This window comes from Colletotrichum lupini, chromosome 7, assembly GCF_023278565.1.
Source record: "Colletotrichum lupini chromosome 7, complete sequence".
Lineage (NCBI taxonomy): Eukaryota > Fungi > Ascomycota > Sordariomycetes > Glomerellales > Glomerellaceae > Colletotrichum > Colletotrichum lupini.
This window is the reverse complement of record NC_064680.1, coordinates 3,644,552-3,670,444: the sequence shown is the minus strand read 5'-3', so window position 1 is coordinate 3,670,444 and position 25,893 is coordinate 3,644,552. Positions and strand designations below refer to the sequence as shown.

The following is a 25,893-nucleotide window of genomic DNA, read 5'->3' as shown; positions in this document are numbered from 1 at the left end:
AGACTCGTACTAATTAACCTTATAGAAGTAGACGAAAAAGGAGGTAATTCTTAAATGCCGCATGGAATTAAGTAATCGTAGCCCTTTATTATTTATAAGAGGTCGATATTTACTATATTAAACTACGTTAATTAATAAAACTGCTTAAGCGACTAGTTTTTTGCCGTCGCCCTAAGTAGCTTTTTTATTAAACGACTTTTTCTATAGCCGGCCCGCAATTAGAAATTAACTAAGTAATATAAGGGATCGCTAATAAGTAATAATTACTTAACCATAATTAAGCTACGAAAAAGACTACCTAAAAGATATAAAATAGGGTACCGAGAGGCCGCAAAAGACACGACCTCTAAAGTATCTAACCCTACTACGTATAAGTAGTAAGTAGGCATTTTTAATAAGTCCTTAAAATCTACGATCTTACGAAAAGGAGGGCTTAACTTCGTTAACCGTACTTAACGGCCTATACGGTTCTTAATAACTAATATAGCTCCTTTACGAGCCGCCCGGCGTTTACTTTCAATTATTCTTACGGAATACCGCCCTAAAGGAAATAGGTTAGGGAAAGAAGCTATTTAGAAATTATAAAGAGTATAAGGCTTAAGAGGCTAGAAGTATATAGGATAGTAGAAATCGGTAACTAATAAAAATCCCGAGACTAATTACTATATCTTCTTATAGTAATATAAACGTCTACCGCTACTATTATTAAAAGGAACTACTAGAACTTACCCTTTTATATTAAACAAAAAGGAGGATCTTAGTAAGTACAATAGCTAGCGATTTAAAAAGGTAGTAGTAATTATTAAAAATAATAAAAACGAAAGTAATAGTAAGACGGTAAGAGGAAGCGGGAATTTCCTAGACCCCGATAAATTCGTTAAGTAGTAAAAGCACGGATTTACTATAATTAACGCGCGGATTAGATATATCCTTATTAAGATTAAATACGCTAGCGACCGCTAATATAAGCATAAGCTAGAGCACGACCCTTAGTAAGTTAGGGTAAGGAAAAAGAGGAAGAAACCTAATTCTAAACAGAATCCTAATCCTTTATAAATAAGTAAATATTAACCCGGATTATTAAGGAACGTAGATATATAGAATTGCGGATTAGCTTAATAATAAGTAAATTAACGCGGCATTAATCTATTTAACTAAGGTTTATAAAAAAAAGGGGCTATAGGGGTAACCCCTATTTTATAAAATTATAAACGACCTTAGCTATTAACTAAACGAATAGTTCGCGAGCATAAGCCTAAGAATTATAAAAGTAATTAATAAATTCCTTTATGAGCGAGGGGTATTATTAGCGTAATTATAATTACGAGAGCTATACGAAATACTAATAGTAATAATTATAAAAGAGGAATTCGTACTATAGAACTAAGTATAGGTCGATAGAGTATATAATCGCTTTTATAAATTTAGAAAAAGGGTAAACGACCTAAATTTCCTCCCTATAATTACTAACGGAAATCTATCGTTATAAAAGGATATACTGGGATAAAATATAGTACTAGAAGTACGATAATCGATAATTCTATTTATTTCGATCTATAACTTATTACCGCTACTAATACGAAATTTAGTACCGATCGGCTAATAAAAAAGGAGGTAGACGACCCGAAGTTATTAATAATACGTAGCGACGTAAGGATCGTATATAAATACCGAAAATCTAATAATAAATATAAAGCAATTTATAAACCTTAAAAAGATCTTCCTAAAAGAGAAATTATACTCTAGGGGGAAGTATAAGGTCTTATAAGAAACCTTAATAATATTTTACGATTATTATAAAAAAGTTAGAATTAGAGAATATTAGTACTATTTAGTAATTAATATCGTACTTATAAGTAAAGCCTCTAATTATTATTACAAAACGGTACGTAATCTCGATCGAAACGACTTTCTTAGTATAATTAACGTAATCCGAAGCCGCTTCGAGACCTATAATAAGAACCTAGAGCTCCTATTTAAACTATAAGCGATTTCTTTTATATTTATAACTAGGATAATAGAGGGCAAATTATAAATAGAAATCCTCGAAGAGCTTATTAATCGAATTAATAAGCTAGCGAAAACCTAACTAAATAAGGGGACTAATAAGTAAAAAGTCGGATATTTTTATATTATAGTCTAGCGCGTTCTAGAGGTAAAAATAACTCTATACTAAGTACCCGAAGACTACGAGACGCTTTGCTCGAGGCTAAGATCTAGTTTTAATATTAAAGCGAGAATGCCGCGCTAAACCTACTTTTAAATATATAACGGCCCTTATTAATAATATTAAGTTAACCGAACGTATAATAAAAAAGGAAAGGAAGCTAAGTACGGTAATTATTAATAAAGAATCCTAGATTTATTAAATAGGTAGAGATTTAACTTATGAGTAGGGTAATAGAAGAAGTAGTATTTTATTTATAAAAAGGATAGATATTAGTTAAGTAACTACTCTAAAGAAGAGCGTACTAAATCGTATAAATAATATAGAAAATCGAGGGTAATAGATAGTAAAACTAGCCCTTATCAATTTAACTAATTCCTCGTTATATATAAGGGCAAATCCGGGGGTATAGAACTTAGTAAAAGTAGCTAATTTAGCGGCCTAAAGTACCCGCACCCTATAGGAGATTTAAAAAATAAAAAAGATCTTACTCCCTATATTAACGAATTAGATTATAATAAAGTCGACAATATTAACTACTCTTTCTTCGCCCCGTTAGCCTTAGGAGGATATACGAGGCTAAATAAATAAAAAGTAGTAAAAGCCCTTAATAAATAAGCTTTTATTTATAAATAGTAAGGGAAGGTCCCTTAGATAACGGATATAGAGGTAGGTAAAAGGACGAATCTAATAGCATAGAATTCTACTCTCTTAATATTTAAAAAGAAGAGATATAGTACTAAGTAATTCTAAGGGTAGCTAGAGGGGCCCTTTTTATACTACTTAGATTACTTAAATACTAAGCTCGTATAAGCATTCTATATAAGTAAAAAGTACGGCCTAGATAATTTCTATAGGATTATCCTAGATACTAGGGTATCGTAATAGTTAATAAGAGGAAAAGGGCAATTCTAAGCACTATAGAAAATTATATTAATAATACTTAATACGTTAATAGCGGGTATTGCGAGGATTAGCTTCGGCCTAAGTAAAGAAATCGTTACCCTAGGTATAGTAAAAGTAGAGACGTACTTCGGAACGATAACTTTTTATATCCTACTTATTAATACCCTATTTCTCCTATATTTAAAAAATATAGATCGACTAAGTATTATATTTAATAATACGAGGAACAGAATCTCTAGCTATAAGTATTTCGAAATAATCGAACGATAATAGGGGTACGCGTTTATAAAGCTTATTAACGACACGAAGTTAATTAATTACTTAACGAAAAGTAAGCTTAGATAATTATATTAGAGATTTAGCTACCTATTAGTTACGAGGCTATATAACCTCCTAAAATATTTAAATAATAATAATATCGAAATAAGGGCGCTAAAATAGTTAACGAAAGTATATTACTAATACTAAATAAATATACAGAGCTTATATAAATTTAAATTTAAATTACGTAATAAGCTTAATTTTAATTAAGAGATTATCGTTAATATCTTCTATTTAAATAGTCGACCGGTCCTATATATAATTAACGAGGCTATATTATTCTAAGCAGGGCAATTCCTACGGGATTTATAAGTAAAAATAATATAAATAGCTCTATAAAAAAGCTAGATCGATATATACTAAGGACCGCTAGATAGTATTAGAACCGACGTTAATATTAGTTTTAAGTTAGTAAAATTTAAGGAAAATGCGACGGCCTATAGTATATAGTTAAAAGTCGTGCCCGTCGAAGCGTACTATAGTATTAAAAAAGTAAAAAGGGCGTACTAGTAGTTAAAAAGAGCGTTTAAAATTATTAAAAAGGAAAATCCTAATTCCGACGACGACAAATACCTCTAGATAGTACTTAAATATTATAACGATATTATAGGGCCTAACGGGCTTATACCGACGCTTTTAGTATTTAGAGCATATTTAAGAACGACCTTAGCCTCGTTACTATTACTAAACGTAAGCTAGCGAGCTTAAGTAATTAAAAAAGTAATATAAATACTACGCAAAGTAAATATAAAAAAGTAAGTTAATAAAATAATTACTACGCGCAATAAGCCTAATATAGGGGTTAATTTAAATATACCCCTAAATTCGGATATACGAGTATAGTACGAAATTACTTAATAATAAGCTAGGCTATATAAATTAATTTCTATTAACGAGCGTTCTTACGTAGTTATAAGAGATCGTAACTAACTACTTAAGGTATTAATTACGGTAGTTAGACTATATTATATAAATCCTATCGAAGTAATTTCTAGCTTATAAAAAGAAGAAGAGCTAGGGGAAGCTATATAACCCGCGGTAGAAGTATAAGAAATTATCCTTAACGAAATCGTCGTAATAGTACTAATAAATAACGAGGAAGAGGAAATTACTAAAAGGGTACTAATATTATTAGTAAGACGTCGCGGGAGACTATAATAATAAGTACTAACGCGGCAATTTATTACTAGCGACGAGGTAATTAATACCTTTTATATAGTAAAAGAGAAAGCCGATTTCGAGCTAGTAATTAAACTACGTAAAGAAGGCGTAATTATAACTACTAAAAAGCCGTATAAGGGATTAAATCTTATCGAAGTAAATACTCTGCGCAATCGAGAGGTCTATCGATTTATTTTTTACGATTTAGAAAAGTATATAAACCTCTATATATTTAAATCGTAAATAGTTCGTAAAATTAAAAGAAAAGGAACACCCTAACTATACGAGAAGTCTAGATACGTAATTTAGGGGTACGATAATATTAAAAAAGCGACGCTACTTATATAATTACCTACTATATAGTGCTATAGCTAACGATTAATAATAGTATTAATAGTATCGTTACGGAAAAAGGGATACGAGATTTAGAGCCGTAATATTACCTAGGTATATACCTAATTAGCCACAGGGCTTATAAGGAAAATCCTAGCCTATTTACTAAAGGAAATAGTTAATAAGTACTTAAAAAGCACGATTATTAAAGTACTTAAGCTACTATATAAGCTCGTAGAATCGGGTACCTATTAGTAAGCTACTTATTACGATTTTTATATTAATTAATTATTAATAGTTACCTTTACGTACGACCCGTGCTTATTAGTTATAGAGTACGAAGGCAACTAATTTAAGATCGTCGGAATATAGACCGACGATATATTAGGCCTATTCGATATTAACTTTATAAAAAAGGAGGATAAGGAGCTTTAAAAAGCGGGCTTTATAGCGAAGCTAAAAAAGGTCTTTATAATAAATACCCCCCTAGTATTTAACGGCGGGATTTTTATAATTAAAAAGGAAACCGTTATTTTTTAGTAAAAGGGGTAGGGCGAGAAGATTAACCTCGTCGACTTAAATATAACTAATATTAAAAAGCGGTATAAAGCTAAGCTTATATAAGGGGTATATATTATAAATATTTATTAGCCTAAAGTAATTTTTAACTATATTAAAGTAGTATAAGCTATAGATCTAACTAAATAAAACGTCGAGGTACTTAATAAATAGCTTAAGTAGTAGTAAATAAATCTCGATCGAGGTCTCGTTTATTACCCGATCGACCTTATAATTAGTAAGCTCTATATCTTTATTAATAAGTTATTTACGAATAATAACGACCTCACTTCGTAATTAGGGTATATTATTATCCTAGTTAACGAGAGTATAAGCGAGAGCGAATTTACTATATATAGTAATATAATTTACTACTCGTTAACTAAAAGTAAGTGGGTAATAAGAAGTATACTAGCGTTAGAGGTCTACGGTATAGTTAATAACGTTAACCTCTCTTACGTAATTTCAATAATACTAAGGAAGATTACCGATCGAATTAGCCTTTTACCTATTCTAATAATTATTTATACTAATTCTTACTCGCTATACGAATGCCTCGTTAAATTAGGAATAACGAAGGAAAAAAGGCTTATAATCGATATTATAGCCCTTAGGTAATTATATAAAAGGCGCGAGATACTCGAGATCCGTTAGATTAATAATAAAAATAACCTCGTAAACGCTTTTATAAAAGTAGTACTAAATAAGGGATTAAAATAATTCGTAAGTAGTAGAAAAGTTATTATATAAATAGAGGGATAGGTTATATAAAAAAAATAGAAAAAAGGGGGAAAAAGAGACGACTTAGTAAACGGGCCCGAGGTCGAATTATACCTCTAACCGTAGCGGTTAAATTAATAAAAAAAAGAGAAAGTTAGTATTAAATTAGAAGTCTAATTTAACTGCGGTATATAGCCGACTACGTAGGGGCTAATTAGGGGCCCTATTTACGATTATCGTAGCTAGCCTAACTTATAGTTAGAACCTCCTTTTTATACTTACGTAAATATTTAGATAGTTTAATTAATCTCTTCGTTAACTATAGTTCGAACTAACTACCCTGTAATAGGGATACTAATAGGAACTTCCTATTCCCTCGATAGTTATTAGTAAGTATTCTAACTGTGCTTCACTTGCTCGCTCGCTAATTATTGCAAAGATTTGGTGGACTGGCGCAGACAAGACGCGGTCGAGTTCATCTTCGGAGTGCTTCGAAATCTCCTTGATGCGTTCCGATACGATACAGCTGGTTGCGACTTTACATGTAGCAGCGTTCTCTTTGGAGCCCTGACTAAAGAAATGGATAGATACGAGCTACTCGACCCCAAGCCAGTCAAGCCTTACCAAGGATACTCCATCGAAGACACGGAGAAGATTGTCAGGAGTTTCCGTTCTCCAGAATGGCGTACCAGATATAAACAAAGGGAAAAGCATCCATGCACTCTCCTAAGCATGATAGAATGTTATCTCAATGCAGACTTCGACAAAAGCAAACAGGGCTTTGAGCTGTTCGAAGTAGTTTCGGCGCGAGTCAACGGGGGACTAAACCGGGGGAAGGGGAAGGATGTACCAGCGGACGAGGAACCTGCGCCCACTTTGGAAGACTAAGGTAGATAAGGGCAATTCAGACTCCTAGATGTTCTCACCAGGCCCAGCTCAATTGTTCGCCTAGCTACAGCATCGCCCTGTGATTCCAGTAATTTTGTCAGGGGCTCTGAGAAACGTTTTCCATCTGGAGATATTCCAATCAAAGTTAGCTTCCTCTACTGGAGCCAAACATCACGGTAATCCTACAATTTGTAATGACCCCCGAGGTATCTATAGTCCAGCGCAAGTGAGAGTTTACTACCTTGATTTCTCTATATGCTAGGCACTATCAGCTGGTCAACATCCGGACCCCATCCCTCCGACCTCGAGAACGTGACTGTATTTTCTCCCTCCTTTAGGTTGACGTGAATGGCGCTGCTCCCAGTAGTAGAGAGATGAGAAGTCGAAAGGAAAGCAACTGCCTGCTCTTCTCCATTGACAGATACTGCAGCATGTCGAGAGGCGGTATCGCCGTTCTTGTGGTTGACAACGAGGGTGACCCGATCAGCTGTAGCCACGGTGAAGTTGAAGGTAGCAGTTCCATCTTCGTCGCCGCCCAGATACCCTGCGGCCGAAGAGCCACTGCACTGCGAACAGTCGACGATGTGAGCACCGTTCGAAAGCGCGGCAGTCTCGCCCTCGATCTCGGATGTGATTGTACTCTCGGACCAGGTGCCTGCAGCAGTGTCGAGGTTCCAGGAATCATGCCAGTTGAGAGTCACGGTAGTACCGTCAAATTGAAGAGGCAGCCAGATGTAGGTGCTCGCTGCCAAGTTAGTCGAGTGCCATCTGTCACCCATGTAGATGGCCTTGTCGGTGCCAAGGGGGAGGACGAAGCTGACTTGGCTGTTGTAAGTCTTTGAGCCGACGGGTGCAAACTCCGTCCAGTTAGACCAAGGTCCGGAAAGAGACGTAGCGTAGCTGTAGACCTGCGAAGATGTCAGCAAGTTTCACTCAAACCTTAGTGAAAGTAGTTTTACGTTGTCGTTGGGGTTCCATCCCGTAAGGTGAGAGCCGAAGATGAAGTACGTGCCATCGCGCTTGACAAGCGCGGGTGACTCGGCGAAGTACTGCCAGCCAAACGTCACTTCAGCAACATCGAGGTAGTCATCTGTGAGCTTGATGATGCGAGTACCATACTCCCGCTGTCTGATGGTTAGACCAACTCTTCTAGCAGTAAAAGACAGACTTAAGACTTACGTCCTCGCTCAACAAGTAGGCGCTTCCATCATCGTCCTTGAAAATGCCAATATCGCGACTCTGGAAATCGAAGGGGCGGAAGCTGCGGATATACTCATACTGGCCACAGACGCTATCGCCCGTCGCAACACCGACTTTGGCATCCTTATAGTCGGAAGAGTCGATATGGAGGTGCAGAACGTATTTTCCAGTGGCATCGTTCTTGGTCACCTTGGGTCGCTCAATGATGCGATTGGGGCCGAGGTCACCGGCTTCCTCGGTTCGAGTCAAGAGGCGCCCCTGGAAGCTCCACTCAATCAAGTTCGTGGAAGAGTAGCAGTTGACTGCTTGGAACGCAGCACCGTCTGTCTTCTCCTCGCCAATCATGTAGTAAACACCATTTTCCTCACTGGTCCATGTTAGCTATCTCATACTCTCGAACCATTGCCATATTTCAACAAGCGCGAGGGCTGAGTTCAACTTACATGATACCTGCGCCATGAGCTTGGACGTGCTCTCCAGTGTTCGTCTGTGGTAAGGCGAGTCAGAATAAGCTTCTTCGAGCGACTAGGGTCCACTCACGGCAGTCCATGTTGCCCCTGGAACAACACTCAGGGCAGCATTTACGCCGCCCACGGTAAGGGCGGCGGCCAAAGCAAGCTGTGAGGCACGCATCGCGACTCTGAGTCTTAATGAAGCTTCTTGCTGAAGTATGAAGACTCGGGATGCGAACTTGAAGTTGTTCAAACGTCGTGCCAAAGTTGCGCGGCTGTCAAGATGTTTGTATACGCACTCGAGGTCCAATGCCAATGTCTTGGCAACTTACATGTCAGAACACATTACGTAGTTGCCCAGACATTGGGAATTTCTCTGGTTGTTGCGCATATAAAAACACTGGTTCGGGTCAGTATGAAGCGAATGAGCAGAATCTCCAGGTCATACAGCGTCACATTCGACAGGTTGAATTCGGTTAGTCTTCCGATCAAACGACCACTGTGGGGATCTCGGAGCCGAGCATAGCGTCTTTCCCCAGCTTCTTCATCACACTGTAACGGTGATTGTCGATGGGAACCTCCACAGTGACCCCGCATCCAAGGCGGGAAAACCTGCTGATCATCAGGTTCAAGCGATTGCTCAACGCGGTGATCGACAGGGCCAAGACCACGGGCATCGGTTGAGGGGAACGCCGCGACCAGTCCGCGTGATCCTGCAGTGCGTCGTATTGGTATTTCAATAGTCGAATGCCAAGTAAAGTCAGCTTCGTATGGCTGAATGGCTGAAGGCTGGGGCATAGCCGGCTGTGCATCTTTTCTTGCCCCACGAGATACATCATCTACACTCTTGTTCAACTTGCCCAATGCAGATTGTTTGGATTCGTAAAGATGGCAGTCGACTCAATGTTAGGAATTGTTTCTGAACCCGAAGCCGTAGCTCAGACCCCATCACCTGTTAATCTCTCACAGTCTTAATGGACATGATCGCCTTTGACTGACTGCAAGGCTCAAAACGCTTCAACAAGCTGCAACCAGCTCTTCGATGAGGGCATCTTCCAAATAGCCTCATAACCTGCCAGCTTTGAACCATTGACCATCACAGCGTGCATACTTTAGTCACAGGCCCCACTGAGGTTCGGCCTAGGTTGTAATAATTGTCGGTAGATAACTTCGCTTTGATTTGTACTAACATCAACTTGAGTTCCTCGGGAGTCAAAGAAGATGCTAACTAATAGTAAGAGAGATTGAGAGTTAGAGAGAGAAACGTACATAACAAAAAGACATAAGTATTCTTGGAACACAAGATTCAGGCGGCCAGGCTGGTAATCACTTGAAGCATGACTTACGGAACGCTACGTCCTTTGAAGTCGGAATGAGCATGTGAGTTTCATTTGATTTAGAGCAACCATTAGGAAAATTGGCGTATTCGGACTCGTTATCACTGGATAACATGCAATTGACTCGCCAGCGAATCTCACTTATTCCATCTACTTCGGCCGGCGTGAACATAATTGCCGACTTGGAGGGTAGAAATGCGTCATTCCATCACACAAGTCACTCCTCACCAGGAGGGGGGGGATATGTCCCGATTTTTTAACTCGCAACCAAAAACAATCAATTCTTGAGGCTACTGAATGGCATGAAGTTTGTGTCTGCATAACCGGAGAGGGGGTCGCAAAGTCTAAACGAGAAGCGTGCGATGAAGGCCGTAATGCAAGTAGCTCGTCTGTAAGTGTCCGATGATTCGATGGATCCAGAGAATTACCGACTCCAGAGTTTACTCAGATTGAGGCTGCAACAGGCCGACGAAGTGGCTTCTCAATCTAGATCTTTCTCGGCATGCAGGTACTAGGGGCTCTAAACTGAGCTGGCCATCCGAACACTCGCTCCCCGGGCTATGACGACTCTCCCAGGTACCCGGAATCATTGATCGACGATGACGAGGTTCCATCGCATTCGAGACAATGAGGCTCTGAACCAGCCGCTGAAAGAAGCCTTCCCTGGCGCCTTGTCAGGGGTGAGAGGGTCCTCAACCACCAATCATCACCCCAATCGAATGCGATCTCCTGACTTGATGATGCTTGAATCTTCCAGAGGTTAAGAACTTTCAACTGACAATTTAATTGATGCAATTCAAAGTTCAAGACGACAGCCTTCACGTGTTGGTCCCGAGGCTCGTAAAATCCTCCGAGGTTCTTCCAACGAGGTGGAACCCCGATCTTATAACCATATTTTGACAGTATTATCCTAGCTTACATGTCAATTATTCGGCATCTCATCCGAAGTAAGGCACACGGACACGTCACTTATACCAAACTCGCCCAAGGCCACCACTAAGTCACCGCTGCTTTACTGGCCTTGGCGCCTTGCGGCTGCTCCCTTTGCGTATTCGGATTATTTGGTCGTCCGATGTTGTATGGGTAAAGACCGTAGATACCATCCCTGCTGGTCTACTAAATTCACAACGGCCAGCGGGCCCTTTAAAGTCTAAATCTGTGCCCCACGGCCTAAAGCGGATGCTTAATGCGAGAGCATGAATGGACGTCATCCACTGACGTTCCAGGGACTGATCGAAATAGGCTCCAAGGTGCATGTGGGTCGTTGGGTGTTGATTGAACTCTGAGGTAATGTTCATCGTGACATGGTATGGCGGGATCGCATTCGCAGAGCCAAGGAGAAGTTCAAGAGGGGCTTTTATCATTGCCAGAATCTTTATAAAGCGAGTGAAAACTCCCCTCTACATCTTCCACATTGACCAACATCAAACACTGTCTACCACATCTACCACAAACAACACCCACAAGACACTGCTCAAACCACAGCTTCAGGTCCAAGTCATAACGTGCAATTAAGCCGACCAATCACGAATACAGACTCTTCAACATCTCACAGTCGAGCCAAACCTACCAACTTAGCCAAGCTCAAAACGCCTCAACAAGACTCTATCAATCTCACACCACTTTCAATATGCGTTTCTCAACAGTATTCACCCTCTTTGCCGCCACACTCGTCGTCGCCGCACCAGCGCCAGCCGACCTACAAGCCGACGGCGGCAAGGACAAAGGAGGCAAGAAAGAGGGAGGTGCCATCGCTTCCTGCGAGGTGCAAACCGCCGCCGATCATGTCAAGTGTATAGACGCCTGCGGAGCCGCCAAGAGATCCCTGTTGAGAAGAGCAGACCAGGGTCTCGGAGACAAGGGCGACAAAGGCAAGGGCGGCAAGGATAAGGGTTGTATCATGGATTGGTAAGTTCACAGAACGGCTTGGACCAGTTCCTCGAGGGCTTTGACTAATGTTTTTGCAGCACCTCCAAGGCCGTGGCAGGCTATACTGGTTGTGCGGGTGTTGGTCCTGGACCTGCTCCTACCAAGCCCAACTGAGGAACAAGGGGAGGTTGGTAGGATTGGCTATTGAGTTTCTGATTTGTTTGTGAGCGTTTTTCACAGCGTTTTGATAGCGTTGGTATTTAGCTCCGTGTTATAGTGAGGGGAACCATTACAGCCTGGAATAAATGATGACGACATGACAGAGGTTGCGCAATAGCTCAAATTGAGGTGAACTGCAGGATTTGTCAAATTGTGTCCAACCATAAGGTATGTGAAGTACCGCCTACCTAGTTAAACTATGCGTAAGTAGCCAAGGAGCCATGTTCACTAAATGATGCCTATAGACCATTTCTAGCCCACCTAACTGGCAACTGTCATTGCCTTAGCATGCAGAGGCTGTTCCCCATAGCAGCTCTATCAGCCACCCATCCTATGTCACTTGATCACATCTGACGGCCGTTGCAAGTCACCCTCTATTCACCTTAAGCGCCCATCGATGATCGCAATGTACTTGAAGCTTCAAAGGTTGTCATCGTTGATTCCATAAGACCCTCGGTGGATACAGACCCAGGTTCCTATTCAAGCCAAATCTTCTCACCATCCTCAGCCTGGAGCTCATCCTCCAACATCATCCCACCACTCCCACAAGCCTGCCGCAAACAAGCCCAACTCTCTCCCTTCACCTGCCGAAACACAACAGCGCCAACCCGCTTATACCGTCCTTCCCCAACCCTCTCCACAAGAATCCCCGTCCCGGAGTAATTGACTTCGGCAATATCCTCGTCTTCGACATATCCATCATCCAGGAACCAATGACCCCATTTATTCTGCAGCAACTTTGACGCAGCGAGCAAGAGCATCTCGCAAGACATGCTGTTCACTGTGGGCTGGATGTCGGGATAGGCCTCGATGAGCGCGTCGCTCTGGTTCAGTCCCGGGAACGTGAACGTCCAGTGACCTGCCCCAGATGCCTCGAGTGTCCCCCGGCACAAATGCGCCTGAATACGTAGGGAAGCAGATAGAAGCTCCGAGGGCTTATCCATAGCAAATCCCCTCTTCGTTTCCGGCTGCGTCGCCACCTTCGGCGTCCCGTCCTTCCCAACCTCTTCTTCCGCGATATCCTCAACAATGGGAGTAATCGTAGTAACACCACTCACCCTAGCCTTCTCGGACACCCTCTCCGAAGCCCGATTCAGCTTCCTCGTCATATTCACAACCTCTTCCCGCCACACCGTCGAATGCTCCCCCTCAAACCTCCCAAAAAGCGGCTTCTTGATTTGAAACCTCGCGTTCCCACCCCCATGGTCGCAAGCAGTGTAAAATCTAGGCAATCTCGGCACCCTACCCGCAACCTCCACCTCCCCCTTCAATGAAGTCCACGACCAACTCGGATTCCCGACCGCCTGACCCCCAGGAACCACGACATTCTCCTTCTCACCGTACCTCTCCGCGGTAGAACAATCAACGACCCGCCACGCGAGCTGCTCCGCGAGATTAATCCCCCACAACCCTGCAGCGTACTCCTCGCCCAGCGCGTCCCGCAGTAGCTTCGCGATACCCCACAGCGCGGCGAGTTTATCCTTGCCGTAGGTGAGGTCGCAGCTCGTGTAGGCCGCCACTGCGCTCTTCCAGAACTCCTCGAGTGAGTCCTCGGCTGTGCCGGCGAGGGGCCGGACGGAGAGGGCGGAGGATTGCAGTCGTTCGCGCCAGTGTCTGTCGGTGGCGGATTTGGTATCGAGGGGTGGGGCCAAGCCATCGGGGAGGGATTCGGTTGCGGTGAGGGTTGCGCAGTCCCAAAAGAGTTGGGTTGAAGTGAATTGAAGCAGGCGGGGGGAGAGCATGCGTTCTGCTTAGCGTGTTAGTATACCGGCTGGAGATGATGACGAGGGCGAAGATAGGAGATGGAGATACTGACCTTGAAATACCCAGCCACGAGTGTACAGATGACTCCCCAAGAGATCTCGGTCCCATAAATCCGCAGGCAAAATCCTCCACACCTTATCCCCAAACGTCACGGATGGTTCTTGGCTCTCGCACCTCACAGGCACCACCTCCGCCGTCCTCTCCCTAAACAACCCACGCGTATGATCCTTTGAGTCTGCCGCCGCGAGGTTACACCATGAGTTGCGGTAGACTTTATGCATCAAGGGCGCCTCGTGGTTCCAGTCTTCGCCGTGCTGCTGTCCCTGGATGATACAAAGCGAGTCAATCCAGATGTACCTCATCCCCAGCGTGCGAACAACGCGCACCGCGTCGACAAAGTTCGCGTTGCTGGCCTCGAGTTCTGCCCAGGGGATGCCGTTAGTGGTGTACTCGTCGACATTCGTTTCTGTGAGGCGGATGAAGGATCCTGTACCCCAGCAGTGGGAGAGGGTCATGTAGGGGCCGGTGATGGGTTCTTTTGTGGAATCGATCACGCGGATGTGAGAAGGTGGGGTTGCGTCGTTGGTATTGGTATTTGGTGGACCGACGTCGAGGACACGGGTTGGAATGAAGGACTTGATGCTATGGCTTCGGATGCATTTTGGGTGGTTGGCGATGCAGTCTTGCATCCAGTCTATCATTTGGGTTTTGGACGCATCCGAGTCTGTTCGGTTTCCGAGTTCGTGCTGCTCGGGAATATCCCCCAAGTCTACGAGGGGGTGAGTCAGTGCATGAACTCCTGAATGCAAATGTGGAAGCTGCGATGAGAGCGACCAACCTTCTTCGGGGAAGAGATAAAATGTGACTTCTGGCAGATCATCGCTCTTCACATCCCCACAAGCGCGGCCTGGCACCGGTCGAAATGTGACAGAGACATGGCTCTTTGTCTCACGGATCTGAGCGACCTGCCGCATGTTCCATCGAAAGAGGGATTTGGTCTTGAGGTCATGGTCAAACCAAGGATTGATCTCACCGAGGCCTTCAGCCAGTCTCTTGCAAAAGACGCATTGAGATCGCAGCGAGCCCTTGAATGAGTCGGAGTCTTGGTGGTGATAGTCCCATAGTTTCCCAGACTCAAGGACTGTAGTCCGGCAAAATTTACAGATGATCATTGTTGGTGCAGATTGAAATGTGGACTCTCATTTCTGACTCTCATTTCATCAGATGTAAATCTATGAGGCTGAGATTGAGAATGAGCTGTCCCGATGCTTGAGTGAGATTTTGGGCTGAGATGAGCAGGCAGCCATCATCTTGAAAGTGGTGGGGTCATTGACCAGCACGCAGACAGGGGTCATGATTGGATGCTGGATGCTGTGAGTGAGTACGCGGATCAAACCAGAGATGAAATTAGTAGGGCTTGAAGTGAGAATTGACGATGAGATGAGTGCAATTGAAGTGACTGTGTTCCGGGTGCAACACGCGTCCGGATAAGTTTCATTATTACTGGCTTGGCTCATATTAGTGAGTAGAGGCCTAAATGGTTTACCTCAACACCAGCCCAAAAGCTGCAGAGGCAGATCCCTCCTGCGGCACCCTCTGTCGAGCCACAAACCAGATGTAAGAGACTGGACACTCGTTGAAAGTTTCCCAGCTCTAGTTCGCTCTCGCATGGTGTTGCGAACTTGCGATGAAGAGGGTTCCCCTGTCTTTTGGTGCGGCAACAACTCAGTTGGGCGGGCAAGATACCGCGGTCGGCTAAGCTCTGAACTCAATCCCCAGCTCGAGCCCCTTTTACCCGTAATGTTCGAAAAGGCGATTTTCAAATACCATAAACATCAGGCGCAGACAGCCTCATTTCTGTTGTTTTCCCCTACTGAACTCTCTCTCATCCGGGGACGGCACCCGATGAGGGCCAGACCAGAGTCTATACGTCGAGAGTTGGGTCGATCCGTTATTCCTCGGCCAGCGGCGTCATCATGTCCCCGTCTCTCACATTACCCTCGCTCGGCGTTTGTTTTCTCGCGTTGCGTACCGAGTTCGATTAAGCAGTGAGTGCCAGAAGCGAGAGAATGGAGACAACAGCCCCAATTGAGCCGGGCCCCTTGTAGCTCGACGCAGCAGATGTGCCATTGGCCGATGACGACGACCTCGTCTGGTTGCAGGAGACGAAGCCGTTGCGCGATGCAGCGCCGGTGTGGGTCATGGCGCCGACATAGACACAGCTGCCCCGGTACGCCGGGTCGAACACAACACGGTCGGCTCCGGGCGCCCCTGCATAATGCAGCAATGTCAGTGCGTGTTCTCATGTTCGATGACGTGCCAAGAGCGGCGAAGGTGGCAGTTGAAATGCCAAGAAACCGGTTCCTGGGGAATGATGAGATGTTAGGGGATCCAAATGCGACTTACGTCCGCTGTAGTTTCCAGAAGTTATGATGGGGAACTCCTGGTAGGGGCCCGATGTGGCGAAGACGAGGCTCTCGCGGTTGTTGAATCGGTGGGGGTACTGGCTGGTGCCGATTTGCTGGTTAGCGGCATAGAGACGGCAGCCTTCTGCAGTGGCGTCCTGGATTTGTCTCTTAGAGTACTTGTTGCTGCCGCAGGTGACGGTGCCGACGTCAGTTGTTCCCTGGCGCTTCTCGAGGGCCTGTTCGGGCTCGGGATTGGCGATGGGGCTCGCGGCGGCGGAGACGGCGCAGAGGGCGAGGGTGAGGGCGGATTTGAAGGAAACCATTTTGGATGGCGTCGTTTGGTGGACTGGAATGGTGTGTGAGACGAGATTGATGTCGATGTGTCCGAGGACGTTGGGTGATGTGGTGTTTATGCGGGCCTACAACGACTTTTCGAGACGTGACGAGAAATGGATGAGGACAAGGTGTGGCGTGAATCAAGTCAATAATCAAGGAGATGATGGGCCTGCCCGCGATTAAAAGTTGCGAATGCTTTATTGAGTTGACTGAAAGAATAAGGCGAGCGAAGAAGGGACAACAAAGTTGCCGAGAAACTTGGCCGGCGCGAGGAACCCGATTCCCGTGTGCCAAGTGTGGAAAATGCAAATTAAATCCAGTCAATTTCAGCTCACATCGTCCCTTCCTGCTCCGGGGCCAGGCCAGGCTAGGCGGTTCCTTCCCAACTCCCAAACGCTCCCAAACAGCTCAAAACTTTATTGGTCTTTAGATTCTTTAGGTGTTTCCACGGCGTTTTCAGGTGAGCCGGGTCCAGAGACGGTGCTGGAACGAAGGGGAAAAGTCACGTGAAATCGGAGTTGGCACCAATCAAAGCTTGACAAAAAACATAAGCTTAATCTCGTGCCTGTTTTCCAGAGGCCGCCGTCTCCACTTGTTTGGGAGCGATTAGCTGGATGCTTTGGGTTCTTTGCAGCGCCAGGTCCTGGGCTGGAGGGCGGGAGGAGCCGATCAACCGAGACGAGATGCAGTTAGGTCCAATGGAAATAAATGCACATAATTCAGCTGGACGTGCCACACTTTGAACGCTTTATCAAACACTTTTTAGACATAGCCACATGCATTTGGAGGTATCGAGAAAGATTGCATGGCTTGCGCGTCTCGTCTTGTCCTTGCCCGCCGTGCCTTCTGTGGCTGCCCGGCCGGCTCCTGCCTCTCTTCTCCGTGCACGGTGCATACCAGCCGAGAGCGGGGCTTCCTTCCTTGTTTACTCGCTTACCTAAGGTTCTCACAGGCTCTGGCAGGTACGACTGTGAGTACGTACCGCATGCGCGACTCCCCGCTGACGACGTCAGTGAAGCTGCGTTGCCTCCACGTGGGCCGAGATTGGCCAAATTGGCCTCGCCCAGGCTTCCCACCTTCCCGTTGTGATATCGCCATAAAACGGCTATCAACACTAGCACCTCCACCACCGCCACACCTTCTGTCAACCTGTCAACATCGCAACCCTTCCACCTCTTGTTCAAATACCTCTAGAAAGCCATTTCTCTTTACTCGTCCTCATCCTTTCTCACATATACCCAAAATGAGTAACGTATTGCCGAAAACCGATGCGCCCAAGGTGGGCGTGAACGACGCCATTGCTGCGTTGCCCGCCTACAAGTCCCTCAGCTCCTTCCTCAAGACCGAAGGGGCAACCGACAAGCAGGCACTCGAAAACACCGTTGACGAGTTCAAGGACTTGGCGAAGAAGTCCGAATCTCAGATCGAAGATTTTCTCTGGGACACATACAACGCCATCTTTGCCGTTGCGAAGCAGACCCCTCCAGAGAAACAAACCCCGCTCCTCGATTTCCTGCAACGCCTGCGCGAGACCACTGTCACAGCCTCGGATGGTCAGCCCCTGAAATTGAACAACCAAGTCGTCTGGAAGGATCTCCCCACCTTTGGATGGGTTGCCCGTGATCTGTGGAACTTTGGTGAGTACATCCACCACTTGCAGTAGCGGGTGTGCCATATGAATACCACTGTGCTATGTCAGACGAGAAAAGCCCTCACTAACGCACTTAGACACCTCCGACGCCTCCGCATCAGCAGAAGAAAAGGCAAGCTGGACAAACCTCTCCGCCTTCGCCGCCCAGCTCACCGCCCGCGCCGACCTTACCAACTCCCAAGACCCCTTTGATTTCTCCCTCTACGCCCTCTGGGCCCTGCGTGAGGCCTTCGAGGAAGACTTTGCTGCAGCGAGTGTAGAACGTAATTCTATTGCCACTAGGCTGGCTTACCAATGGCTGTCGTACGCCCCGGACGCGCTGCATGATTTGAGTCTCAAGGGACGCGACTTTGACGGCAAGTCTGGCAAGCCGGGGAGCAAGTTTGCGGATCGCGAGTGGAAGGGAATGAACGAGGCGAGGTATGGTGTCTGGGCTGATAGCATTACGTCGATATCGCAGACGGCTTCTGATGAGGAGGTGCGCGCCCTCGCTAAGGAGGCTGCCGCAAAGCTGAAGACTAAATAGGGGCGAAGGGATCATGAACATGTCTTGGAGACAAATGGACTGAAACCGGGGAGAGAATGATACACACGAAAATAGGTATATATGTTCTGGTAATGAGAGCCCTTGCTCATCTATGGAGATGAATGCACAGATTTACACTGCAAGCCCCTTTTCGATAATTCTAGTTGGAACACAACGCTTGGCTCCTCTGCTGCAACCCACCATCTTTGTGCAAGAGCCCGATGAAGACAGTAATCATTCAACCTTCTTGAAGCTTCCACATCGCAGCAAACGTGCCTCCGCCCTCGAGCAACTTCTTGGGACTATCAAATTCGACAACCTTCCCATCCTGGAGCGTAACAACCTTATCAAAGTCCACGACAGCCCGTAGTCGGTGCGCGATAACGATGATTGTCCAGCCTTGGAACTCGCTGCCGATGAGATCTTGCACGATCTGTTCTGTGGCTTGATCGAGACTTTGGTAAATGTTAGCGTGCTTGACGCCTCGGAGTGAAGATGGAGAGCAAAGACTCACCTGCTTGTCGCTTCATCCAGCAGCAAGACACGACTGTCCCTCAAGATGGCCCTGGTCATGCAAAATAGCTGCTTCTGTCCTGCACTCAGCCAGTCAGTGTTCAGATCGGCCTCGAGACCTCCTTTGTCTTCGAATAGAGCCTTCAGCCCCGTCTTCTCCAAAGCATTCCAGATATTGGTATCGTCTTTGCAAGAGTTAAACGGGTCTAGGTTGAGACGAACAGTCCCGGGTAGGAAGAGCGGATCCTGTGGCAGCGCGACGAGAGTCTCTCGAAGCCGTGTGACGGGTACGCTGCGGATATCTACACCGTCTACCTCAATCACACCAGTAGATGGCTCGTGAAGTCGAAGCAGGAGCGCGAGAAGAGTAGACTTCCCGCTACCCGTTCGTCCGCAGATGGCTACCTTCTCGCCAGGCTCTATGGTGAGATTGAAGTCGCTGAGAACCTGATGGTCATCGTACGCTGCCGACACGTCCCGCATGTCAATCCGCCCCCTGGAAGGCCACTCTTCCTTCACCGCAGGATCCTCGTCATGATCTTCGTTCTCCTCAGATGGAGTCTCCGCCTCGAACTCCCTGATCCTCGCCACAGCACCCAAACTAGTCTCCAGCTGCGCCCAATAGTTCAACAACAGCGTCAACAGCTGTCCAAACGTCATGACGCTCACGAGCGCGACACCGAGCAACCCCGCATCGATCCGGTCCCTTAACACAACAGCAGACGCCACCAACAACACCGCCAACGCCGCAACGACGAGGTTCAGTACTAGTAGAAGCCATTTTTGCAGACTTCCCATGGCGTAGAAGGCGCGCTGGGAGAGATCTAGCCGTTGTAGGTTCTGCGATTGCACGCGGGAGGTCCAGTGGGGTCCGAGGGCGCGGATGGTGATGAGGCCGGTGGCGGACGCGATGAAGTGCGAGAAGAGCGGGGATTTGGTCTCGAGGTCGAGCAGGCGGATTTGACGGGATGTTTGGAGATAGACTCGTTGGAGAAGGTAGAGAAGGAGGATGAGAATGGGGATGGAGAGGGACAGGGTTGGTGTGGCGAGGGTTGTTAGGGTTATGTCTGCTATTGCGAGGGTGAGGTCTGTTTATGGTGTTAGTTACCGGACTTGAGGAGATGGGAGCAACGAAAGTTGACTGCTTACTGTCAAAGGTTAGCATGAAGGCGAGAGGGAGGGGGAGGTCGACGAGATTAATGTCTTGGCTGAATCTGGATGGAGCATCAAGGCCAGCTGAGGGTCTAGATGGTACTGGAGGGAGAGTACAGGTAGGCTTACCGGTTAATAATAATGCCTGTGTCGGTCTTGATGAAGAAAGACAGGGGCGCTCTGGCAACAGTTCAGACGTCAGATATCTTCATTCCAGTCAAAGAGGCAAAACAGAACAAATCTTACAAGAGAGCGGCTTTGAGAACGCTAAAGTGAAGCCCCTTAGCCGAGTGAGGAACAATGATAACGAGGAAGTAGCTTGAGAGCGGAACACAACTCTGTCAGTAACTCAAGTCCTGCCTCTATATAGGTAGGTGGGAATAGGTAGGAGGGATTTGACGAGGTATGGGACTCACTAGCACTCGATGGCGAGAGCCATTTCCGTTAAGGTGCCCCAGAGGATGTAGACGCCAACCCACAACCCTAGGTTATCTTGTCCTCCTTTCTCGTTGGCAGCGACCCAGAATTTGACCCAGAGACCTAGGATTGATTAATAATCTTCGAGAAAGCTCCAAGGCGAGACTGATAGCCGAGCGAAATGGAAGCTGGATGCGATCTTACGTTGCATGATTCTGCAGATTGTCTGGAAAACGACCATCACCACAAAAAGCCCAAAGGGTGTAATTCCCATTGACTTGATGTAATACAAGAGCGAACTCGTGTTCGCTGCGCCACGAGTCTTTATTTTGAGAGAGTCATCTGGCTTGCGAACCGCGGCAGCCTTGTCCTTCTTGTTGGCATGCTCTTGGATTTCTGTTTCTGCTTCTTCTGAATCGCTATTATCGTGGTCACTCTTCTGGGTGACCTTAAGAGTACTGACGTAGCCTCCGGTCTTGTAGAGGTCTTCGTATAAGCCCATCTCCGAGATGATTCCGTCGCTGCTGAGGGAAATAATGTTATCCGCAGCACGAAGCCATGAGGCTGTGGCCATCATTGACTATGTCAGTGTTTGCTCGTTCATACATCTTGATGGCAAAATATCAGGGGCACTGGAGCAGATATGAGGGTTATTCACCATTGTGCGTCGCAAAGATCACGGCCCTACCCTCCCCACGCAAGATTCCATCAGTGCCAAACAGGGCGCTGAAGCATTTCGAAGCCGTCTTGGAGTCGAGGCCTTTCAGGTTATCGTCCATGATGATGATTTGCTTTCCGCTGTAAACGGCTCTGGCAAGTGCCTATCGAAAATCGTCAATACCATGTTGCACCTGATCTCGAAAAAGGCTTGAGTGAATATACGTACAATCCGATGCTTTTGACCACCACTGAGAGCCGAGCCTGAGCTTCCAACTATGGTCTCGTCGCCCTGCGGGAGTAGATCGAAATCCTCTTCCAATTGGCATGCTCGAATAACCGTGCTGTAGAAGTCAGTCGTGTCGTGCGTAGCAACGCTACCGATGATGTTTTCCTTGATGCTCTGGTTCAGGATCCAGGGGTCTTGGTCGCAGTATGCCACGTCCGTTGAGCTTGCATACTCCACCGACCCTGAGGTACGGTAGGTTTCCCCCACAAGGGACTTGAGCAATGTAGATTTGCCGGAGCCGACGGGCCCGACGAGAACTGTGAGACTCCCTCGGCGGATCTCGAGGTTTAGTGACTTGAGAATGGCTTGGTCTTTGTGCCAACCGAAGGAACCGTTCGAGACTTTGATCAGGGGTCGGACCTGGCTGTCAGTTTGCGACGGCTCGCTATTTCCGTTGCTTCCCTGCGCCGCGGTGTCTGGAGAGGTGTTTGACTTGAAGAGGCGATAATCCACCCGCTTCTCTTTGACGAGGTACTCCTGGATTCTGTCTATGCATCCGATGGCGGCTCCGAGGTTGTTTGGGATCATGACTAGCTCGGAGACGGGGTTGATCAGGATACCGAGGAGGCTGAGTGATGTAAAAGCCTGGACTACGTTGAGCGGCTGACCGCCGGATAACTTTGAGATGATGCCAAAGGCGGCGAAGGTAATAGACGGAGTCATGATTGATGGAAATTGACCTGGTTCTTGTAGTTTTAGACATGCCGCCGACCAGGGGTAACGGATTGCCTAACTTACCGATGAGAACGTTGAGAATCTGCACTCTTCTGAACCTCTTGGACTCATCCAGCTCAAAGTCTCGGAGACCTTGAATCTGGTCCTGGACTGTGCTAGTCAGGCCGCTCATCTTGACGCCCTTAATTGAGCCGATGACTTCTGTTGTGATGCCAACACGCTTCTGGATCGCCTGCATCCACCTCCTCTGCCGCGGCGGGATCAACTGGCCCGTTCTAATACCGGCCGACACACTGACTATCAAATCTGTTAGACAAACACGAGGTTCAAGATATCAGAGCTGCCGACAACTCATTGACTTACGAAGCGCAATGATGATGGGAGCAACGCTCACAGCCCCAAGCTGCTCGCTCATGATCCACATAGCGAACCCGAGCTGGATGAGATTAGGGACGATGGCGACGCACCACTGAGACGCCACCGTGATCCGCTCAACCTCGGTGCTCATCAACGCGACTGCCGCTTGGGAATTACCTGTCTCCGCGCGGAGGGTGAGCATGTTCTGGTAGATTATCGCAATGAGGGCGCCGCGGATGCGGGTAATGAGGCGATGGGTGAGTTGGCCGGACCATCTAGTAGAGATCTGTAAGTATGCGAGAGGCGTGTGGTTAGTCCTGTGTTCTCAGCTGGCCAAAGTTCGGAATAGTGGCACGTACGGCTAGGCCGAGGTATGTGATGGCAAAGGCAGCGACGAGGGTTTGGCCGTAGGTAATGGGCTCGTCATTGTGATTTTGGATGTACCCAATTGTGGTTTGCACGAGAAGGGGCTGTGCTAGACCAAAAGCCACCATACCGATGCGCGGGATATGAATGAAGAGGAGCTCGGCTCGGAAGGCCTTGAGGACCGCTATGGCTAAGGCGTGATTCTTGTCCTGGTCGACTATGGGATCATCAATTAGTACCAGGTGTCACTCAAGAAGCAGCACAATTATCAGGAGGAGATGAGGAGATTTACGTACCATTCTTCCACGCTGAGGAAAGCCGCTCAAGCACCGCTTCTCCATCAAGGTCTCCATCAAGAGGATCAAGGTCTTCTGCTAAGAGATTCCTCTTCCACCCTAACCGCAGCAGAGGGTTGACCCATGTCGCGAAGCTCTTGCCAAAGATACCCGATGTCTCCTCTCGGGAGACCCGACGAGCAGGTATGGCGAGGATGACTGGCTTTGACACAGACTCGGCCGCGAGTAAGAGTACCTTGAGGATGACTTGGACTGTCAAGAGCAGCGCGATATATCCCTCGTTATTTTGTGGTGATAGATGCCAAGCCGTTCTCACGCGAGCTGCGTCGAGAAATATGGTTATTAGTAGGAAAAGCTGGAGGAGGGCTGATGGAGCGAGTGATTTGCGGTGCTCTTGATCCGATAGCAATGTGAAGAGAATACTCGTCGTAACCGACAAGATCCAAGAAGCAAGATTGACACTAAATTGACTCTGACGGTCTCTTTCAAGGGCGGCTCTCATTAATAAGATGATTTGGAATGCCATGAGAGCCTGCCATAGGACCTATTGCCGTAAATTAGCCTCGTCGACTCTACCAACTCAGATCTATCGGAACATGCCTGTTTGAGCGTGAGAAGATGTTACGAGATATGGATGTGGTTAATGCTGCCCACATTGAGTGGGCCCGCTTTTTATAACAGTTATAAGCCCAGCTCTTAGTTAAGACCCTATACTACGATAACGTACTTATTAACACGATTCCTACGATCTCTTTAAAATAACCGACTTACTTATACTTACTTTAGCCTAAGCTAAATTAACTAATTATAATAGTTAAATTAAATAGTTTAACGTACTTCGTATTATAAATAAGGGTATTAGAGTTTAGAAATATATTAACCTAAATATTCTAAATTCCGACGTATTCCTTAACCCCTTTATAATACTTATTTCGCCCTTAAAATTCGAATAATTAGTTATAACTTATAATAAAAAAGAACTACGAGCTTACTAAGCCCGTTATAAAGCGTTTAAGAACGATTAAAGAAACTAAGAAATCCTTTATTAATAGTTTCTAAATATAACTTTTAATACGAACTTTTTAACTTTTTTAAGTATAAGTAACTTATAGAACTAAGCTAGGTTTCTTTTTATAAAACTAGCTATATTACTTACTTTATATAAATAAATCTATTTTTATATTATATTTATAAAAAGGATTTATATACTTAAGAGTATTTAAAAATAATAAGAGCTCGATACTAAATATAAGTAACTTATAGCTTATAAACGTAATATTATTAATATATATATTAAAGTCCTCGCTTAGTAATTAATAAAATTAATTAACACTATATTATATAAATACGTATTTTAAAAAGCTATTAAAAACGGCGCTAAGTTTAGTATATAGCGAATTATTAAATATTTAAAATAGGAATTTATACCCCCCGAACTAATAATAAGGAATACGGTTCGAGAGGAGTATTAATAAGCCCTTAATAAAGTAAGGACCAGAATTAACCCCTAATATTAATATAAGGAGTAGTAGTTTACTTACTTCCGAGCTAAAACGTATAATATTTTAAAAATTAATAAAAAGATTACCGTACTTAACTTTTTAATTATAATTAAGTCTAAACTTAATTTTATATAAGGCTAACGTATATATAAAACCTTTAGCGAATTAATAGCTTTTAAAACGTATATAAGGACCCTTAAAAAGATTACGTATATATTTAGCTTAGTAACTTAGGACGTATATACTAAACGACTTTTAAATTAAAAAGGGGCTTATTTTACTTTTACTAAACGCTCTAACTTAATTAATAACGTAAATAATAAGGGTAATATTATATATTTTTATAATTATATATACTTATAGCGCCCTATAACGTACTTAAAATTAAAATAAGTACTTATAAACCGAAATATTAATAAGTTATTAATACGAATACTAAGGAGCTATATAAAAAAAGTCCTTATTATTATTAAATTAAATAAGTAAAAATTACTTTATAATAAGCTTAAAAAAGCTAATTAACTAAAGAATAATAGAACCCCTAAGAAACTTAGGTTTTTAAAAAGATTTTTTAACTAACTTATAGTAAGCTTATTAATAAACTAGGACGAGGGCTATATAGTTATTATACTTATAAAGAGTTAGGACTTAGAAATAAACGCAATTTTTAGTACTTTTATAAGTAGCGCTTACTTCTTTTTTTAAAATATAGTAATAAATAGCTATAAAATAATATATTTAATTAACGATAAAAGCCTATTTAAACCTAAGAGTTACGTATTATTAAGTAATAAAAACTATATTAAATTAAGAACTATTATATTACTTATTATTATACGTAGTATTTATATTA

The 25,893-nt window shown here is 44.9% G+C and overlaps 8 protein-coding genes across 8 annotated transcripts; 2 read left to right on the top strand and 6 right to left on the bottom strand.

Moving 5' to 3' along the window:
* Nucleotides 1-7,305: 7,305 nt before the first annotated feature.
* On the bottom strand, nucleotides 7,306-8,887 carry CLUP02_14121 (glycosyl hydrolase family 43 protein; the record flags this gene model as incomplete). Its single annotated transcript, XM_049293053.1, has 5 exons — nucleotides 7,306-7,962; nucleotides 8,014-8,178; nucleotides 8,234-8,621; nucleotides 8,698-8,741; nucleotides 8,795-8,887. The coding sequence occupies 5 exons, from the start codon at nucleotides 8,885-8,887 to the stop codon at nucleotides 7,306-7,308; spliced, it is 1,347 nt and encodes a 448-aa protein (XP_049150199.1).
* A 2,786-nt stretch (nucleotides 8,888-11,673) lies between these two features.
* On the top strand, nucleotides 11,674-12,086 carry CLUP02_14120 (uncharacterized protein; the record flags this gene model as incomplete). The annotated part of the gene is made up of 2 exons (XM_049293052.1): nucleotides 11,674-11,951; nucleotides 12,011-12,086. The coding sequence occupies 2 exons, from the start codon at nucleotides 11,674-11,676 to the stop codon at nucleotides 12,084-12,086; spliced, it is 354 nt and encodes a 117-aa protein (XP_049150198.1).
* Nucleotides 12,087-12,201: 115 nt separating this feature from the next.
* CLUP02_14119 (uncharacterized protein) lies at nucleotides 12,202-12,565 on the bottom strand (the record flags this gene model as incomplete). The annotated part of the gene is made up of 3 exons (XM_049293051.1): nucleotides 12,202-12,265; nucleotides 12,472-12,481; nucleotides 12,544-12,565. 3 exons carry the CDS (start codon nucleotides 12,563-12,565, stop codon nucleotides 12,202-12,204), a joined length of 96 nt encoding a protein of 31 aa, XP_049150197.1.
* Nucleotides 12,566-12,607: 42 nt separating this feature from the next.
* On the bottom strand, nucleotides 12,608-15,067 carry CLUP02_14118 (heterokaryon incompatibility protein; the record flags this gene model as incomplete). Its single annotated transcript, XM_049293050.1, has 3 exons — nucleotides 12,608-13,878; nucleotides 13,948-14,664; nucleotides 14,734-15,067. The coding sequence occupies 3 exons, from the start codon at nucleotides 15,065-15,067 to the stop codon at nucleotides 12,608-12,610; spliced, it is 2,322 nt and encodes a 773-aa protein (XP_049150196.1).
* Nucleotides 15,068-15,127: 60 nt separating this feature from the next.
* On the bottom strand, nucleotides 15,128-15,750 carry CLUP02_14117 (uncharacterized protein; the record flags this gene model as incomplete). Its single annotated transcript, XM_049293049.1, has 3 exons — nucleotides 15,128-15,354; nucleotides 15,448-15,657; nucleotides 15,723-15,750. The coding sequence occupies 3 exons, from the start codon at nucleotides 15,748-15,750 to the stop codon at nucleotides 15,128-15,130; spliced, it is 465 nt and encodes a 154-aa protein (XP_049150195.1).
* Nucleotides 15,751-15,936: 186 nt separating this feature from the next.
* Nucleotides 15,937-16,626, bottom strand: CLUP02_14116 (guanyl-specific ribonuclease N1; the record flags this gene model as incomplete). Its single annotated transcript, XM_049293048.1, has 2 exons — nucleotides 15,937-16,166; nucleotides 16,302-16,626. 2 exons carry the CDS (start codon nucleotides 16,624-16,626, stop codon nucleotides 15,937-15,939), a joined length of 555 nt encoding a protein of 184 aa, XP_049150194.1.
* Nucleotides 16,627-17,882: 1,256 nt separating this feature from the next.
* CLUP02_14115 (uncharacterized protein) lies at nucleotides 17,883-18,816 on the top strand (the record flags this gene model as incomplete). The annotated part of the gene is made up of 2 exons (XM_049293047.1): nucleotides 17,883-18,276; nucleotides 18,368-18,816. The coding sequence occupies 2 exons, from the start codon at nucleotides 17,883-17,885 to the stop codon at nucleotides 18,814-18,816; spliced, it is 843 nt and encodes a 280-aa protein (XP_049150193.1).
* Nucleotides 18,817-18,926: 110 nt separating this feature from the next.
* CLUP02_14114 (ABC transporter) lies at nucleotides 18,927-24,194 on the bottom strand (the record flags this gene model as incomplete). The annotated part of the gene is made up of 15 exons (XM_049293046.1): nucleotides 18,927-19,006; nucleotides 19,060-19,271; nucleotides 19,331-20,417; nucleotides 20,479-20,543; nucleotides 20,611-20,661; nucleotides 20,728-20,799; nucleotides 20,898-21,021; nucleotides 21,103-21,478; nucleotides 21,579-21,719; nucleotides 21,785-22,524; nucleotides 22,583-22,816; nucleotides 22,883-23,162; nucleotides 23,236-23,459; nucleotides 23,539-24,082; nucleotides 24,135-24,194. 15 exons carry the CDS (start codon nucleotides 24,192-24,194, stop codon nucleotides 18,927-18,929), a joined length of 4,290 nt encoding a protein of 1,429 aa, XP_049150192.1.
* Between the last annotated feature and the right edge of the window lie 1,699 nt (nucleotides 24,195-25,893).